At 44.7% G+C, this 20,331-nt stretch overlaps 1 protein-coding gene across 5 annotated transcripts in view; it reads left to right on the top strand.

The window, feature by feature from the left end:
* HAT1 (histone acetyltransferase 1) overlaps positions 1 to 20,331 on the top strand; it is a 241,655-nt gene that overhangs the window by 105,606 nt on the left and 115,718 nt on the right. For all 5 annotated transcript variants that reach the window (XM_085645300.1, XM_085645299.1, XM_085645297.1 and 2 more), the window contains one exon: positions 6,503 to 6,620. In XM_085645300.1, the coding sequence (XP_085501426.1) occupies positions 6,503 to 6,620 (118 nt within the window). The remainder of the gene's footprint in view (positions 1 to 6,502; positions 6,621 to 20,331) is intronic.

The following is a 20,331-nucleotide window of genomic DNA, read 5'->3' as shown; positions in this document are numbered from 1 at the left end:
CATTGCTCAACAGATTAATATATGGTACCCACACATCTGGTGCATGTTTAAAAAGATCGCCCGGTATTTTATCAGGGCCAGGTGCTTTTGAGGGCTTAATAGCATCCAGGGCCAGTCTAGTGTCTTCTATGCTAAAAGATAACGGGGCAATCTCAGTTGATGACATGAGATTTTCGCTGTCACAATAGTGACCACTCGTCGTTGGAGCTAGGGAAGCATACAAGTGGGCAAAGTGCCTGTGCCAAGTACCTGGATCCAGGTTGTAGTCGAGGGCTTGGGTACTTGATTTCTTGCCCTTTGTGATAATCCGCCAAAATGAGGATTGATCGCCCAATTTTGATGCTATTAGCAGTTCTCCCCAACTTGCGTCTTCCCAGCACCTGCGGGCTACATTCAAGGTTTTATTGTATAATTTCCTTGCTTCCCTGATAACAGTTGGATCCTTTGCATGCAATGCCTTCATTAGGCGTTGTTTCTTTTCAGCACAATCTTTACTAAACCAGGGGTTAGTTGGCCCGATCTTAGTGGTATGTTTAATCTTTACAATCCCTGGTTTAGTTAGGTATGGTTCTATTGTCTTTACCAGTTTTGAATGGATCTGTGTTATCAATGTAATCCCCGGACGTTCGTTTAGGTAAGACAACACTAGGTCACTAAAACTATTATAAATGCAAGTGAGTGATTCAATCTTCCCCATTATAGAAGGCCATTTTACTGCCCTTCTATTGTTGCTCACTATGGGCTGGATAACTTCATTCCCTATTCTAGAGTGGGTCAATGAATGTATTTGGAACGATTCCTCTGCAAGTTCTAAGCAGAGGGGAAAGTGATCACTTTCTCTTCTAGCATCTACTTTAAAATCTTTCACATAAGCCCAATAAGCAGTGCTTATCATAATATAATCAATCCTAGATGTGGAGGGCCCCCTCGAAAAGGTATTGGATCCACCAGGGTCCGACTGAGTTCTACCATTGCATGATCTTAGACCTTTTGCTACAGTAAAATTTAATAGTTGTAATGCAGAGGCAGAGCATCTAGGAGTTTTAGCTATCCCTAAAGGTGGTATACCCAAAGCAATATCTTCTTCCTCAAAAATTTCGTTTAAGCCTGACAATGGTTCATAACGGCAATTAAAGTCCCCGCCAATTATAATGGGCCCATTAGGCAATATAGGGTCTATGACTTCTTCCAAATGCTGTAGTATTATTGATTCTTTTGAACTGTCTCTTGGCCTAATATATACATTAAATAAATATAACCATGAGTTATTTGTAACTTTTAAACTTAGGCCCAGGGCATCCTCTGTATCTAATGGTATAATTCCTATTATGACGTTTATGTTGTTCCTTACCCAGATAAGGAGTCCTCCTGATGGTCTTCCTCTGGGTGATTGTCGCGCCTCTACACTAAATGTTCTGTAACCCACCTTATGCAGTGATTCCCTAGCCCACGTTTCCTGAAGGAGGCAAAGATCGAAAGCATCAATGTATTCCTGCCAGTCTGGTTCCTGGAACTTTCTTGTAAGACCGGCTATATTCCAGCTTACCAGCTTACCATTTTACCATCTTCACACAGTTTGAATTAATATAAGTGGATTTAGTATTAGGGTCATTACAGCCCGCGGATAGATGTACTAAAGGGTTAGAGCGCTGGGTGGCACCATTAGTGCAGTCGAGACCTCCCGTCTCCTCTAACAGGAGGAATAGCAGGAACATTAATCACAAGAGTTATTGCGTCATTTTTTTATTACTGCCTGAAAGCTGGACGCTTATGGAACTCTGCAGCAGGTGCTTATAAATCGTAAGTTATTGCTAAACACATGCCCGCCCCCTGCTTGCACCACCCTAAAGCCGGCCCTCAATGCTAGCGTCACTATTTATTAGTGAATTAGGTCTATATAAGCCCAGATTTGTCTGGGGCTCCCCTCTGCCCCTCTTCTTAATAAATAAATAAATGGCTATTTATGGTTGTTCAAGAGTGAGGTAAAACCTCACTTAATTAAACTGCTGAAGAGTGCCAACATTTCAATGGATAAAAGAGAAAAGAACTTACTATCAAATTCCAGAGGTATCTATTCAGTCCCTACCCCTTTGCAAAAGTGAGGCTTCATCAGAGAGCGACTTCCCACTTACTTCATATAGGAAAGCCGTGATTATATTCTGAGAAACCGTATTGTCTTCTTGTAATGCCTGATAACACTAATTCCAAATTTTTACAATTTTGTGAAGAGCATACATGCACCCTTGTCTAATATAGCATTTTTCATCTCTTTCCATTGATGCCAGAGCATGCATGTTAAGAAGGCATGCAGGGAACTCGGCAGCAAACTCCAATCCATGCGTGCAGTAGGAATAGCTTGCCATCTCACAGTTGGCTTTTCCACTGCGTACGCTAACCGATGTTAGAAGCTGGCTACTGCAATTTTCCAAATGAACCTTGTAAGAAAGTGCGTTTCTTGCAGTAACCCCCCCCTTTTTTGCCTAATAGCTGATGCACTATTCCTTGTTGTGCCCTGGGCTCCTGCCAATCAGGTGCCCAGGGCCTGTGTTCCTTCCCTAAAAACTGCCTAACAGCTAAAACCCAAATTGGCAAACCCTGGCCACATGTCAGCCCCTGGTAAATGGTACCCTAGGTACCCAGGGCCTTGTGAACAGGGAAGGCCTCTAAGGGCTGCAGCACTCATTGTGCCACCTTTAGAGGCCCTGTACCATAACACACACACTCTGCTCTTGCAGGCTGAGTGTCTGGATACAAGACAAAACAGAGAGTCGACATGGCACACATCCCTGTGTGCCATGCCCACAACTTACACTGCCCTGGCATACATCAGCCACCCCTCTTGCTTGGTGCCCTATGCCAGTGGTGTGGGCACAGAGGCAGGAGCCCTGTGCCCCTACAGTACCCAGGTCCATTCCTGGGTCCTGTAAGTGCAGTGCTGCCATCAAAGAGTATATGGTGCTGGGAGCTTGTCAAACACGAACTCCACAGCACCATAATGGCAGCACTGAAGACTGAGAAGTTTGGTATCAAACTGCTCAGCACATTAAATCCACACTGATGCCAGTGTGGGATTTAATGTACCAAGCACCACAGAGGGCATCTTAGAGAGGCCCCCTGAAACCTAAACCTACAATCCACGTCTGTTCTGAGGCTGCCTAGGCTGCGACACAGCAGACGTGTTGCTGGACCCCTGGGTAGGAGAGCCCCTGCTCTCCTGGGTCTGCAACAATGCACATCCTGGGCGAGGTGCTAAATCTCCTCCCCCAGGATGGGCAGGGGGAAGCTTCAAAGGCATGCCGCCTCTGTGAGCTTCCCCAGGCCACTGCAACCCCCCACTCCGGCGGGAAGCTTGGCCGGAAACCCCAAATAGGGACAGGGGATGTGCCAGCCTGCCAACCCCACCCCTCAGGTGGGGGAGGCGAGGTGAAGCACATCTCCGGGCTCTCGCCATCTTGAAGATGGGAAGCCCTGCCCAATCAGGACTAGGCTCCTGACCCCCTCCCACAGGAGAGGCAGGATAGGGGTGTACCCACCCCAGGACAGGGACCCATTGGCCCCTGCCCTTCACCTACCTGTAACGCCCCTAAATCTAGTATTTAGGGGCACCCTGAACCTTCCTTCCCCAGATTCCAGATTCCGAAATACGAAGAAGAGCAAGAAGAAAGAAGACCTGCCCTGCAGCTGCTAAGAAGAGGAAGACACCAACTGCTTTGGCCCCAGCCCTACCGGCCTGTCGACCCTCAAACCTGCTCCTGCTCCAACCCGGCATCTCTTGTGGCCAGCAACCTCACAAACCCCAGAGGACCTGGCTACCTTTTGGCTCCAAGCCCCTGGGACTCCCATGAGTAGAGGCTCTACTCAAAACCTACTTCTAATCCCTGGCAGCAAGCCGGAACGGCGAACCCAGCACACACTGCACCAGCCAAGCCTGGCCAATGCCGGAGTGAACAAACACCACAAGGACGACCCCACGGCGACTGTGACCCCGAGTCCGGCACCCAAGGACCTCCCTCGACACTCCTGAAGAAGCCTGCAGCCTCAGAACAAGGTGCACCCCCTACCGCGATCAACAGAGGGTAAGATTTCCCGACACCGAAAGACACCCCTGCACGCGGCACCCCTGCACGCGGCGCCCCGCGGCCCCCAGTGCCCAATCCCGGGGTACCTACCTATCCTCCAACTACCCAACTTACCTCTCGAAGTGGTGGTGGCACCTGAAGAATCCTCGTCCCCGAGCTTGCAGTCTTTTTCTAAACCGGAGATTTCCCATTGAAATCAATTGAGCGCCCGAAGGCTCAAAAGCACCCTGCACCCAGCCGCCCGAGTGGCCCTGGCAGTGCAACCTCTACACTTATCTACTTCCTCACTTGCCCTGAGTAAGTGACCAGGAGCTCAGCTCCCACAGCCGCGGGGCTTGCTAGTCAGCAGCCACCAACCAAGGCCCCCTATCCCTCATAGGATAACATTGGGCCTAACTCTCTCTGCACCCGGCCGCCCTAGAGTCGCGCAGGGTGAACCAACTGTACCTACCTGACCCTGGGGGACCCCTGAGTCTATGTCCAGAACCTCAACTCTGCCAGTCGAGTACTTACCTTTAAACCGATAACTCTATTTTCTTCATAGGGTAACATTGACTGGCTTTTTCCTGAAATTTCTTCTAAGTGTGGACTTTTCAAATCTTAAAATATTCACCAAAAATCAGCCGAGTAACGAAAACCAAAATACTCACCTGCTCTTAGGTGAGCTCCCAGTGCTGGATCTTGGTGCCCAGCGCTGACTCTGAAAAATACTTACAACTGTACTTACCAGTAACCCAATTTTCTCCCATAGGAAATCAATGACTGTTTTTCTGTGAAATTTCTTGTCAGTTTCTGCAATCTTTAAATATTATTTAAACATCGTATAATATCTGAAAACGTAATTACTTACCTGTTTTGGATAAAGGTCCCAGTACTGAGTCTAGGTACCCAGTACTGGATTACAAAAGTAACGAGAACATACTATACTTGTAACTTGAATTTTCTGCCATAGGGAATCATTGACTGTTTTCTATGAAATATTTTCCAAGTGTCAACTTTTAAAATAGCAAAATATTGTCTAAAAATCATCACAATAATTAAGTCGACTCTTATCACTTGATTCCAAGTACTAACCCAGGACTGAATCTAGGACCAGTCCTGTAATTCCAAAAGTAATCCTAAAAGTAATCTGTGGCAAATAACATGAAACTTCCAATGAACTCCATGCATTATTGTGTTTAAAATAGTGTTGCCTATTGCAACCACGTGTAACTGTTTACAAAAGTCAATTGCATATTGCAAAAGTATTTATATAAAGCATCTCATTCTGAGAAAGTATATTTTAATTCCAATTGTTGGTTCTAAAATAAAACAAGCATATATTTTTTATATATAAACCATTGGCCTAGAGGTCAGTTATTGAGTGTGTGTTGCTGACTGAGTGTGTACAACAAATGCTTTACACTGTCCTCTGATACTGCCTTACTGCTCGACCAAGCTACCACTTTAGAGAGTAAGGTTATATCTAACTTTAGCCTCTGCCAAGCCTCTGGGGACTGTGGACTCTGTACACCCTGTACCTATTTGGGAACAGTATATACAGAGCCACTTTCTCACAAACCTGGGGTGCTCTTTCACAGATATGCACTAAACAAGAACCACCAGCCACCCCCACTATCTTGGTTCGTTCACCACCCACAGGTGCTGTGCCACGCCGCAACATGGAGTTTCAGCACAACACCCATTTTATTTGAAGGGAGAATTCTCTCAGCAAATTGCATTGCAGCTTGGTGGAAAGTTGTCCTCTTGCGCACTATTTGATTACCTTTCAACACGGCAGCCATGTTAAGCAAAAGAAGAGCCCTAGATCGTCAATCGAAGTGCAACAAGCACTATTTTTAAAGGACGCACACAACTTCTTCCCAATCAAATGCTGTATTCAATCTAACCAGCATATGAGTGAAGCCATAGATCCTCTCCGTATTGCTTCGTAAAATTTTTCTGATAATCACAAGGTGTCCGACACTTGCATAGTCAAGCCAGACTTAAAAATGGTAGTCAGTGAAGTTGATTTTGATTAGTGTGTGCAGAGGCACTGTTTTGTAAGAATGGCCTCAGTTGGAAAAAGAGATCCAGAGAACTCCTAAAAAGTTTTGATATTAATATATTTTTAGTAGTGTTTGGGAATTCCCCTCAACCCAGGATGATTATTATAAGGTTATGCATGAGTATTCCAGTGATGGAAAAGTTACTCACCTGTATTTGTACTTTCTGTGTGGCTTGATTTAGATCACAATGATGCCAAATAGTTTAGTACTTACGAAGGCAAATCTTGGAAAATGTACTTTTTGTAAAGCATTTCAAGATGCATTGTTGATAGTGTTTTGATATTAACATTTGTTAACCCACAGGAAAGAAACTCTGGAACAGTTGCTGTCAGAATAGTAATCTAATTATCATTTGTTTTTGTTTTCTTTTATTAGTGAGATTGCTTTTGGTTACAAGGGTCTGCAAATCATATTGTACTACAGCGCTGGAAGTTTGTCAACGTTTTTCCGTGTCCAGTTCACAGAAGCAGTTGATGAGAACTTTGACTGTGAGGTAAAAAAATTGTGTTCAACTTCCTTTATATTGCATTTTGGATGTGGTCATCCATTAACATTTTGCAAATCCTGTGTTTTTTCGAAGAAGCGCTATGCCTCTGCAGGGTGGCTTCTTAATACTGCAAAATATCAGGCTGAAGCTGGGAAAATGTTTGCTGTAGCATACATGACCATAAATGGTGCGTCTATAAAACAAAAAAATATATTTTAATATATAGTAGTAATAGTCTAACAAAAAATCATAGCAAATGACCAGACTTAGAAAATCCTGGATTGACTCCCTCCTGAATATTGTTCAGGCACACTTCAGACTTTTAGTCAAAAACATACCCCAGTGGACGTAGCATGCCCAAGGATTCCTCACTCTCTCCAGTGTTGTTGGGTATAAGTCATATTTTGTCTTCTTAAATGAAGTCTTGTCTTTTTACAGTGTACGTAAACCCAGTTTCCTCCTCTTGGTTTTATATGCTGTCCCTGTTAGAGATGATACACCCTTTTCAACACTTAAAACGTTATGCCCAAGTGGTTTTAGCCCTTGTACTATAGCGTATTGACCATTGCTACATCCTCTACTTTGGTCTCCCTGAGAAAGAATTATTCAAACATGCAGAATTACACAGCCTGTAATGTCTTAGCTGACAAAGATGATCATACTTGCAAACCATGCAACGAACTGCACTGGTTACCAGTGAAGCAGAAGGTCACGTTTTAAGATATTTTGCATAAGGCTTATTATGGTGTTGACTGCTAATGTCTACGTTGAATATTTTTTTTTCCTCAAACTTTGAGACGTTAGTCCTCAATCTCCCTTTTTCTTGTACATACTCCACGTTTTAAAAAGTACTTTGTAGGTTGGCAATCTCTTGCATTCTTGTCTAAAACTCTGTCACCATCACCACATCCAGCTCAGGTGTGTTGATGCGGCTGTTAGATACTGCTTTCCTGTTGTTTTATAGAGTTAATTTTTATTTCTCCTTTCTAGTGTTCTATGCTCGAAGTGTGAACGCAGGGCTTTGATAGTATATCAAGCCAAGAGCACCTAGCAGACTAAGGCCGATTAGTGAAGTGCTTCTCCTTGAAACAGTATCTAAAATTCCCAATGGAGAATACTGAACTAACCAACCAAAAGAACTAAGAAAAGCAAGCAGACTGGCGTGTTTGTTACAAAAGCAGATGGATGTGTTTGTTACAATATCACTTGCACCATAAACAAAATTAAAAAAATGAGCATTCCTAAGCGTGTAGTAAAATAACAAAGATGAGAAAAATCATATTGCCAGTCCTTAACATTTTTGGTTTCTCGAACGTTTAACACAACGGATAAAAGAAAACCAATTAAAAGGGAATAAAAAATGCATATAGTACTCCATAACAAAAGACAACCCCACAACAACACACACAAACTCAATAACGTATTCAAAATAAATTGAGTAGAAGAATAAAATAAATGCTGCTTTCTGAACCCCACGGGAATATGCTTACAATAACCAAAATAAACATAACATTGAGTGTTCATCTTGCAATGGTATTGTACAGAGTCTGTTTTAAAGTTTCTGAATTGCTGATGTGTTTAGAACCAGTATGTTGGCAATCTAGGTGTATAGTCTGGACAATAGAATTTCATAATGGTCGCCTGGTTTAGGGAAGTGGCCACGGGGGATGAAGATAATGAAAGGAAGTTCAAAGAAATGAATGTGGAACTGTAAAACAAAGAAATTGAAAACTAAAGGACTCTCCAACCAGCTGGCAACTGAAGTACACTTATTTTCAAGTGAATGTACACATGTGATTAATAAATGCTGTAATTCACGGGGCTAGAGAGCCAATTACATTTTCTTTTTTTTTTCCTTGCAACTTCCCGACAGTCCGCTATATTGGCCAAGCCTTCCAAAGAGATTCTTCTAGTATAACTTATAGTGCAAATTACACAAGACAACCATTGGGTACAAAGTCATAAAGTTGCAAAAGTATTGAAAATTATAGTTGGAAAAGAAAAATACTATCTTTCTTAAAGGACTAACAAGTATTCTCAGAGTGCAAATCTTCTACATCCATGATTTGTCAGGGGTGGAGGGAGAAATCACAAATCAAAACCCCTGCCTACTATGGTAGTTTATTGGATTCCATGTAACAAAATACCTAACAGTCCTAACAGTAGGCTTTAATACAGAGTAATAGCAATCCACCCTTAAGTGCCTATTGATTTATATTTTTATGTTTGGGTAGCCGCTCCGCGCAAATGCAGATTCCTGGTGTTTGTGCTTACTCAGTGTAAGCATGCCAGCGGTGCTCAGACCAATCTCAGTGGGGCACTTTACTTGAAAAATAGGGCGGGAGAAGCATTTGTCAATTCCTGGCGGCATCTGAAGAAGTTTTCAAATAAAACTAAACGCGTCATGCTCTATGCCAAATAAAAGGAATTTTTGCAGCTCACCTGGGGTTCCGTGTGTACTCTGTTGCCTCAGCGAAGTTGGGGAGCGTGTAGTTGCGATATATATTGTTTTTTTGCCTATCACAATCATTGTCAGGCCTACTGCCTTTATCGTTAATTTTCATAATAAACACTCAAGTCTACATGGTTTGTCACCTTAACTAACTTGGATCTACTGTATTGGGCATATGCTTTCCCACAAGAAAGCCAACAGGTATACCCTAATAAAATTCCTAATATATACAAACTTACAGTGCCAAAACAATATAAAATCCATCCTAATAGAGACTAATGAGAATTACCAGCCAGCAAATCTTCTATTCAGATGGTTTGTTCGGATGGGACACCAACCCCAAAACACTTGCCTGCTGAAGTAGTATGTGAGTTTCCATGTAGCAAACTACTTGCCTACGTGAAATTTGAAGAGTGGCCTAACACTCATCTATAAGCCTGTTGCCTTTCACACATGCTTTTCATAATATGCCAGTCAGCCTACTGGCTTTGCCATAATGCCCCAAAATAGATAAAACCTATGGAATCTGGCATACCGTTTCCCATTAAACTGATGAGACCTATACACACTTTTTAATTGCACATAAACTGTCAACCATCATGCGTGCATTTAAAAACTAAATGTAGAGAAAGACAGTTTGCGTAGCAGTAAACAACTCCCCTCAATACGGCCCAACATGAATCGTCACAATGAAAACCTTCAGGGTTTGTCAGAGTAGGTGGTCATCAGCAAAACACTTGCCGCCTTCTGTAATCTGTGAGATTGCATGTCCCAAAATACAGGTCTACAGCGTGAATCTTAAAGTGATAAGCCACTATTAAGTCTATCGTCTTTAACACATGTTTTTCACAATAACTAAACTAGACAACACTGCCTTTGTGATAACTTTTCATACTAAGCTGTTCCGATCTATGACTTCCGAAATAACCTTTCTCAGCGTACCAGTCAGGCCTATAGAGTCGCAGTAACACATTTAGGCCTACTGTTTTGAATGAAAGCTTCCCCACATGTCAACCATCTGGCACACACCCCCTAAAATTGGAAACTTATAAAAAATTACAGTTGGCAAATCGAAATACTATCTCTATTAATGGAGCCTAACAAAGACTCTCTCAGAGCAAGTCTTCAATATCTGTGGTTTGCCACATGGGGGTAACCACCTCCAAAACCCTTGCTTGCTACCGTAATCTGAGATTCCATGTAACAAAATCCTTCTGCAGGCTTTCATAAAGAGGAATAGCAATCCACCCTCAAATGGATTGATGTTAACATGCATTTTACAGTAAATGTGTCAGGCCTGCTGCCTTATTGTAATATTTCATGATAAACAGATCAGGCCTTTAGCCATGATCATTTACTTGCCACCATATACAGCTCCGTCATCCGATATTGGGTGTAATACTTGTCACAAGTCAAAAAGTACACATACAAGCATGCTTTTCAGTAGAAGCACATAACTTTTGCCCTATCAAATCCCATCCTCGGGGGAACTAACTGTGGGCAGAGCCTAAGCCTCTCTCTCTCAGTAGTACTCTGAAAGCTCTTTTTTTGTTGATCACATAAGGTCCAGCAGTGGCTACACGATCAAGCCAGACCTAAATAAGCATGTCGATTAGTGTAGACCTGGGCATCTCATAATGCTTTTCAAACCCACAGCTGTTCTCTAAAGTTAATGATGGAAAGGGAATGGGAGAGTGCTGGAACTAGAAAAATAAGCACTGTGGAGTATCTACTTATCTAAGACACTTTAACAACAGTGCCCTGAAAGGAGGTCAAGCTTGACACTTTGTGTGTTAGTGAAACCTTTCTAGGCAGCCATATTTCTGCTGGATCAGGCAGCTGGATAAACAATGTGATCACAGCTGTGGGGAGGGCAAGCACTTTTTGCTTGGGAGCACACTATGTCAGCCCAATCAGAATGCGTACTTCTGTCCACCAACATGTGAGTGGAACCGAAGCCGCCCTCTGTAGTACTCCTGAAAGGTCTTTTTAAGGTTGATCACACAAGGTTGGGTGATAGTTGCGCTGTCAAGCCAGACCTCAAAAAAATGGAAGCTGGGTGCTCAGTCTGTTTTTATTTTTATTTATTTCATTTATCCTGCAACCCACCTGCTTCCTCAGTTTATTTTATAGATGGCTTGGAAAAGGTAAAAGGTACATCTCTTTAACTTTTGTTTAGTGTAAGGAAGTCTAGTGAATAGAAGAGGAAAGCCTCCTGTGTAATCTTTTATCTTTTTGAGTTCATGAAGGCCAGTTTTTAAGTCTCGCTGAGTCAGCGCGCATGCGCTGCTCGGAGAGAAATTTTGTAGGTGAGTTTTAAAAGTGCTGCTGGCTGGCCTAGTGCTTGCTTTCACGCAAGCGTGCACGATCGCATCCGCCAGCTTTCAGCCCCGCATCGCACGCACCACTCGCGCGGCGCGCGCTTGTTAAAATTCCTTTCCTGCCCACTCACCAGCATACTTGTCGCGCGCACCACTCGCGCGGCGCGCGCTTGTTTTCTTTCTTCTTTGCTCTTTACTGTCCTAGCTTCTTTTCTCAGTTCCTTTCTTCCTCCAACCGCTCATTCATTCTGCATTTCCTTCCTTCCTGACTTATTTCTGATGCCTATATTGCCTACATTTCCTTGCCTTCATCTTTCCTCCCCCCTTTTTATTCTGTCCTTCCTTCTATCCATCTTTCACTAACTTCCATAACACACTCCTCCTGCCCTGGATTTCCTTCCCTTCGCCTAAGGCTTCTTCCACTCGTTTGCTGTTTGCTCCATTTCTCCATCTTTGACTCCCTTGTTCATTGCTATTCCAGACCTGTTCCCAGGCACGGGTGTCTTTCTTCTGCCCCCCCATCTCTTCCCGTGACCTCTGCTCCTTTCAATCAGGGAGAAAACCTGTGTTACCATAACAACCTAATGCGATCACTGAGTAACAGCTGGCCTCCCCTGCAGTCGCTGTCAGTTGCAGCGGCCGCCTGGGGCCTTGAGCCCTCGGAAGCGATGGCTCCCCATGCCACCCCCTCCCGCGTAGAGCCTATAACGGGAGGAAGAATAGTGAGCTAAAAAATGCCCCCGAAAATGTTAGACAAGCCCTGGATTTTGCTCCGTGCTGCATTCTGATCCTCTCAAGGGAGGCTAGGGTGTTCTTTCCCTAGTATTCATTTTTAAATGATGCCAAAGCATGCTTTTTAAACAAAGATTTTCGGTTTGGCATGCAGTTCTGAGACATGGATGTGCCAGTGACATTTTGCTTCCTGGCTGCTTTCACGATTGGCGGGCCGAATAGCCCCTCCAACCCTCAACGGAGCCCCCGCCTGGCGGCACCTAAACCATCGACCTCACTACACGAGAAGGACGGATTCCTACTCTTACATAAAAGAGATAGAAAACTAAACTAAGAACAAGCATTGGCATAGCCAATAGGTCTCGCCTTTGGGACCTTATAAGTGTTTAGACATGCAACAGTTGATGTTGTTGAACCTAGGATATTGTACTACATAACTAAATACTTATAAGGTTCCAAAGGCAAGACCTATTGGCTTCGCCAATGCTTGTTTAATCTTACCATTAGATCTGTGCTAAGTTTCCCTTGCTTCAGCCTTGATATTGCGTTTATTCTTTGGATTGCATTCAGTAATGTAAAGCGCTGGCTTTTTTTAAGGTACGTCACCAGGCAGTCTTATTATTCACTATGGCGAATGTCTTATTCTAGAGATCATCCCACTGTTCATTTTTGTAGACTTGGGCATCTAAAGGATCACAATTTTACATTTGTCAGTTATCTTGTCTTCAGCTCTTCGAGGATACCTTTTTTAATGTCACTCTATTTCCAGTGCACTTAGGATACAATGAAAAAGTGGAACAGTAACTTAAGAATTTCTTCCGAGGCTCCATTTGCATCTGTTTTTATGAGGTTGCCCACTGAGAGAATTATAGGGTAAACTGAATTTGATGTTGCAATGTTGTAATATCACTTCTTTTTTCACCAAGTAGGAAATGCTGCTGATTTATGCCGAAAACCCACAATGCAGTTCAGTGGGGAGTGCTTAGACAGTAGTGTTTTTATAGGTGTCTACCTTTGCTTACATTATGGGATAATTTCCTTAACCACCAAAGTATGAATTTTATGTAGATTCTGTTTGGAAGAAAATTATTGTTCTACCTCTAAGAAACCCTCATCATACCCAGATGACCCCAGTAGTTATCGGCCTATTTCTTGTATTCCACTCCCAGCCAAAATATTTGGAAAAAGTCTCAAATGCGGCTGATGGCTCGCTTGAGTGAGATTGGGATGACCAGGTCAGCCTGAAAGCTCATCAATTTGTTCCTATCTGGACGAGTGCAAACGATGAGAATTGACGATTTATCTGCTCCTTCCTTCTCCATACTCTGTGGGGTCCCGCAAGGGTCCTCACTCAGCCTAGTCTTGTTCAACATCTGTGTCGCCCCACTAGCGGCTCTTATTAGATCCTTTGGGTTTGATGTCAAGTCCTACGCTGACGACACCCAAATAGTAGTCTCTTTGGGAACAGGTGGTTTTAGGTGCGTCGCTTAGTGTTTTATGTTGGAAGGCAAGCAAATGGTGGTCTGACCCTGTGATTGGAGTCATCGTTAGAAAGGTAACTAGTTCTGTGTTAGCAAAAAATGACATCTAGGACTGTCCAGCGATGTGTGTGGGTTTGTGGACTATCTAATGCAGGTTCAGTGCATCTAGGCCAGCAGTGATTGTTTTGGGATGGGGTATATTGGGTTTGTCAAACCAAATTTTGAGGTCACCCAGAATGCATAGGTTGGAGTGTAGTGTTATCATGTTTGAATCGGTGTCTAGAAGTGTGTGTGGGAATGTTGCATTGCTAGGTGGAGGTATGTAAAGGAGCAGGAAATTACAGGAGGAAGACTGTGTAGGATTGCATCTAATGAAAAGGGCCTCAATTTTTTATGGCGAAGTCGTCACCTTTAGTGATATGTAATGTTTGCCTGAACACAACAGCTAGGTCACCTTTTTTTTTTTTTTTTTTTCCTATACGATTTTGGGTGGTCGTTTGATGTGGCACTGGAACTATATCATCTTCCAACCATGATTCAGTTATGAATAGTTTGTCTGGTTTTGCGTCAGTGAGACGGTCGTAGATATGAGTTTGTTTTTAGAGAGTGATTAAGCATTTATTAGTAGACCGTTTAGAGAATGTGCTTTGGTGATAGTCTGACTTTGTTTTGTAGAGGAGTGAGCAGTTTTTTGTCGGCTTGCAGCAGGTGTCCTCAGTATTGGTATTGGGTATATGAAGATAGCAATTGTGTAGCTTTTCTGTATTGAATTCTTCATCCAGCATGCTAAGAAGACATTTTGATGGGTCTTCGTGTGTAGGTGGTCGAGACTGTTTGAGAGTGAGGTGGTGCGCTGTTTTTTTGGTGTAACCTTTTTGCGCAGTAGACATGGAGAATCGGAAGTTGTGAGGTGTAATGTGATTTCACTCACTTGCTATCAAAATGGGAGCTGAGGGACGATCGCTTAACACACAGGTCTGAACACAGGCAATGTGAGAAATAAACAGATTTTTGACTGCCAATCCCACAATTCAAGTTGAATGAAACAGTCACAGGCAAGTAAAAACCATAAGTTTGTAAACAAAACCGGTGTAAAATGATGCAATCACGGACTGGAGAAAACATCAATTTTTAAACTGTAACAACCACAAGCAAAAACGGGTGAAAATGATGCAATCGTGGGTAGGGAAAATCACTTTTTAAATTTCAGGAAAGAGACAGCCCTTGTCTAACATCTTACCACCTCCTGATCCTTGGTTCACTCCAATCTGGTGCACAGGGAAACTTCAGCTCACAAAATGGAGGTAAATGTTTTGGGTTTTACCCAACAAACCTTTAAGGGTCCTGGACAGGTGTGAGTGGAGGGCTCCAGTTTGCCTGAGAGCTGGAAAGCCAATCGGCAAGCTTAGGCTGCTGCCCAGGGGGGATGGAAAGCTGCTCCGCAGTTTCTCCTAGGAGACAGACGGACTCAATCCACACTCTGGAGTTCTGCAGGTAAGGGCCTAACAGACTAATATCCCTGTTGCTAAGGGGGTAGGTGGGGGGGGGGGGGGGGGAGTAATCTGGTTTCATTCACTATTGGCTCATTTCACTTTACGTGTAATGATGTCAGTGTGCCATGCACGCCGATCGTCCTTACATTTTGGGGGAATACTCTGGTTTCATTCACTATTGGCTCATTTCACTGCCGATTGTCATTACATTTTGGGGGGGGGGGGGAAATACCTTTGGCTGTTGGGGAAGCCCCCCCCCCCACCCCATTCCCCCTCCCCCCAGCTCCCGAGGCTGAAATGATGAAAGGAAACTTCTGCCTTGGGTGCAAGGACGGCCTGGACTATCCTCTGCACATGAGGACTGGTGCGGAGGACAACTCGGAGCCGCCCTCTGCTCCTATCGGGTTAAATCCGCATCTGGTAACAAAACAAATTTTATATCTAAAATAAGAAACAGATCTCTCTCACACCGACTAAGTGGCTTTGTCCATTCTTTCGATCATTCCCTTGACTGTCTGAATGGCAAACTATATGCTGCAACCCTGTTTAAAAAATGTATCGGCCTACCAACCATACCATTTCAAGCTTGAAACCACCACGGAGTACAAAAGGTCCAACGAATGATCAAAGGGAGTGCTTATTACATATTCCTCATGGTCGTGCTTAGTCCTTCCCATCCCACTCATCTTGTTTGTCGTGGTCTATCAGATACAAATTGTCACTCAACAGAGCCCCTGTCCTATATAACTCTTTCAATCAGGCCGACTTTCTTTTGGTCCTCTGTATACGGTCTTTGCTAATTTACACTTCTTCCTGGCAATGATTTCCTGTTGGGTTTTGAAAAAGAAATCCTGAGCAATTGCTGTTCAGTTTTGTTGACAGTAACAACATATTCTATGTTCTTATTGTCTGTATCTTTTGTTTGACCTTCTTCATATGGCATACAGGCTTTCTATATTGTCACACCATTGTCTGGGAAACAGACTCGTGAAAGTCTGATATGGCACTTGAAATACTGTGGTATCGTCTTTCTGGCCTCCATGAAAATGCGGTCTGTGTACACAATTAAGCTCTTACAAATACAGCTCCCTGTTGTGCTCTTAGATTTGCTGAGGAGTGTGTTCCACAAGCTTTCCTTTAATGTATTTTTACTCATTGTATGCAGACTCCAGTTTCCAACAAAGTCTTCTCATTTGATATTATGTTTATTACACATACCCATTACATATTCAGCACTTCACTACAACAGGCATATCTCGCGTTCCTACCGATTGACGATTCTATCGTCTGTTATTCCACGTTTTGCTTCCGATACTCTGGACCTTAACTGCACAGTCTTTACGAGCACTTAATTTGAAGGTGGATCGTGGTTATTCTTTGCATGAAAGATGGCAGATGTTGTCGGGCAGGTAGCTTTGCTCTTCGACTGCATATTTTGATGCCTTTTGGACTGCCTCAGAGATTGAACAAGAGCAATGACTTACCCCAGAGGCCAACTTGTATAGTGCTTATCAAATCAAATGGCATTTGCAAGGTGGCAAAACCGGCATTGGGTGCTATCCATAAAAGCATATCTTGGGAAATCAATGACCCTAAAAGATGTTCAGCTCTTTGACGGTACAGAAGTTATTCATTCAAAACTTTTACTTCTAGTACATGTATAATTTTGCAGCCTTCCATTATCCCTTGTACACCATCTCCGGGTCCTGCTGGGCATATATTTGGCTTGGCATTGAACATAGTGCTTGAGGTACAGTCCGTTTAAAATGATTACGTTTTGGAATTTTATCTGAATTACTATGCAGAGCAAGACCTCTGACTCCTGGTCAGGGACCTGCTCTCCCGTCGCAGCTCCGCTCCGAAGTGCCTCCTCCCAGGTCTGCTAGCCGCTGTTGCCTGGTTCTGTACTTGTGCCTCTTGGTATGTTCTGTCCCTTCGGTGCCTGTTTCCTGTCTCTGTGCTCTTGCCTGTCTTTGTGCCCTTTTCTGATATTCTGGTTAATTTTCCCCCTCGTGCCCGCTTTCTGCCCCTCTGTCTCCACTTCCAGATCCATACCAGCCCCAGAACCACGCTGCATTGGACCCTCATCCACAGAGACCAAAATCCATACCAATTCAAGTAACGCGAAATAACTCTTCAACGCCATACAGCAGTTCACCAAACCCCCCAGCGAAGCCACGGACATGCCACCATCTCGGGACCTCTGCAACCAGCTCAGCTTCTACTTCCACCTGAAAATCAAGACCCTCTACGACAACTTCAGCAAACAGACTCCAGACAATCGCCTCACCCCCCCCCCCCCCCCCCCCCCACACCACCGACAACCAGCAGACCATCACCACCTGGAAACCTGCCACCACCGAAGACACCTCTACGACTATGAAGAACACCCACTCGGGACCCCCACGGACCCCTGCCCACCGCACATCTGCCACAAAGCCGCCATAGCACCAGAACTAGGCCGGACCATCAATGCCTCCCTCAAGTCCGGCATCTTCCCCGATGACTGGAAGCGGGCAGAGGTCTCAAGCCCCTTTTCAAGAAACCCTCAGCCGACCCGACGGACCTGAAAAACTACCGGCCCATCTCTCCTTCCCTTAACAGCCAAAGTCACAGAAAGATTCGTCAACGCCCAGCTGACCACCTTCATCGAAGAGAATGCCATCCTCGACTCCTCCCAGTCCGGATTCCGCAGCAACCACAGCACCGAGACCGCCCTCCTCGGCGCCATCGACGACCTCCGCATGCCACTTGACCAGGGCCACACTGCAGCCCTTCTCGTTCTAGACCTCTCCGCAGCTTTCGACACTGCACTCTCACAGTCAGAGTCCACGACGCCGGTATACGAGGTACCGCCCTCGACTGGATCCGCTCCTTTCTTTCCGGCAGAACCCAAAGGATCAGACTCCTCTTCTTTTTCGAAACTACAGAGATCAACTGTGGAGTACCCCAAGGATCTTCGCTTAGCCCCCACTCTTCAACATCTACATGGCCCCCCTCGCAGCCATCGTCCGACAGCACGGGCTCAGCATTGTATCTTAGGCCGACGACGCCCAGCTCATCCTCTCTCTCACGAAGAACCCTGAAGACACCAGACTCCGCTTCCAAGATGGAATGAAAGATGTCGCTGCCTGGATGAGCGACATCTGCCTAAAACTGTACTCCGAGAAGACAGAGGTCCTCGTCCTTGGACCCTCATCCACCACATGGGACAGCTCCTGGTGGCCCCCTGCCCTGCCCTTGGTAGCCCACCCACCACGACAGACCACACCCGGAACCTCTGCATCATTCTAGACTCCTCCCTGACCCGCCAGATCAATGCAGTCACTCCCACCTGCTTCAACTCCCTCCGCAAGACCTTCAAGTGGAACCCCACCCCATCCCCCCCCCCCCCCCGAATGCAGGGAGACCGACACCCACACACTCATAATCAGCAGACTGGACTACAGCAACGCCCTCTAAGCCGGAATCAACAAAACCTTGCTACACAAGCTCCAAACCATCCAAAATACCACAGCCAGACTGGTCATCAGAACCCCGTGACACGAGCACATGACCCGGCACCTACGAGACCTCCACAAGCTACTCATCCTCGCCTACAAATCCCTCCACAACATCGGACCCAAATACCTCAACGAAAGAAAGTCTCCTTCCACGTACCCAAAAGGAACCTCCGCTCCGCCGACCTCGCCCTGGCAGAGACCCCACGCATCCGCAGAACCAGAGCAGGTGGAAGAGACTTCTCCTACGTCACAGCCAAGACTTGGAATGAGCTCCCAGTCAACATCACTCTCCCCCACCCTGCACACCTTCAGGAAGAGCCTCAAGACCTGGCTCTTCGACTGATCCGGAGCAGCACCAATGCGCCTTGAGACCCTCACGGGTGAGCAGCGCGCTTTATAAACCCCTGATTGATTGAATGCAGCCTCCACAGGATAGGACATGCATACTCAACAGTTAAGCCCTTCTACACCATTGAGTGCACAATTTTGAATCATTTGGATATGGCACGTTATTTTTTGGGGAACCCCATAAAAATAGTAGCACAGTACTCCAGCAATCGTTGCTCGCTTTTCATCCAGGATCCTAGGCTGTCCCTGATCAACTGGCTGACCCGACTTTAAATGTTTAATGCTGAGACACCAGCCCCCAAGTATTCACGTCTTTAGTTAATTGTTAATAGAATCGCCAAAGTACAATTTGAGCCTCCTTTAATGTCTTAACTAACTCTGCTGCACCTAGCAAAATCAACTCAATTTTTGGTTTTATTATGTGCAAGCCAGCTATCATCCCCCTGCCCATCCAACCCTGAACGTTTTCCACCAGTGAGTAAAGAACCGGAGTCAATGTCAAAATTTCTCTTAGGAAGTGCAGTCATCAGTGTCATTTCATCAAATGGGAATTTAATGCCTTGAGCTTCCAGCAAAGCAACCTGTGGTCCTCTATAACTTGCGAAAAAGGAGAGCTGTGATCACACAACCTATGGGACTAACAACAAAGAGAAATTATTTAAATAATTCCAGTAAGTGAAGGGAGACCACTGAGATGTTGTGCACGAAATACCTTGGTCAGTGAGATCAAAAGTGGCCTAGAGTTCTAGCAAGACCTGTCCTCTCAAGATGGGCTATAACTGGGCACAATGATGATAGCCCCCAACTATTTGTTGGCTTATCCGGTGAAGAATTGCCTTCAACAAGGTTTTGTACTATTTGACAGGTTTCAAAATACCGATCTCCACCATTATTTTGGAGCTGCTACAGTTTACCTCCACTCCTTTTGACATCCAGTTTCTGCCCGAGCTAAAGAAAGTGAACCTTTTAACCTTGGTACAATCAAGTAATCCACTTTGGAGAAGGATGTAAGGTGTATGAATCAAGTGTTGAAAATGAGCAGCTTAAGTGTTTATCCCAAGTGCAATCATATTAGATGAGATGGGGGGGGGGGGGGGGGCGGGGAGGGAGGGATTACTATTTTGTTCAAAATAGCACCAGCCGCATAGAAGCGTGAAGGTTATTTTACGTTTGTATGCATAGTGTCGACCACCGCATAAGTATATAAAGCTGAAGGTTTACTCGTGTACATGGAGTTGGAGGTCTGACGAAGGAAGAGCTGAATGCTGATTTACTGGAGAAAATCAAAGTCTAATTTGAGGTGAATTCTGAGTGATGAACTCTATTGCATCCATGAAACGTGAGCTGTGCATTGTCTTTGTACACGCAGAGACCACAGTAGTGCAAA

This window comes from Triturus cristatus, chromosome 3_1, assembly GCF_964204655.1.
Source record: "Triturus cristatus chromosome 3_1, aTriCri1.1, whole genome shotgun sequence".
Taxonomy (NCBI): domain Eukaryota; kingdom Metazoa; phylum Chordata; class Amphibia; order Caudata; family Salamandridae; genus Triturus; species Triturus cristatus.
This window is presented reverse-complemented; position numbering and strand designations above follow the sequence as displayed.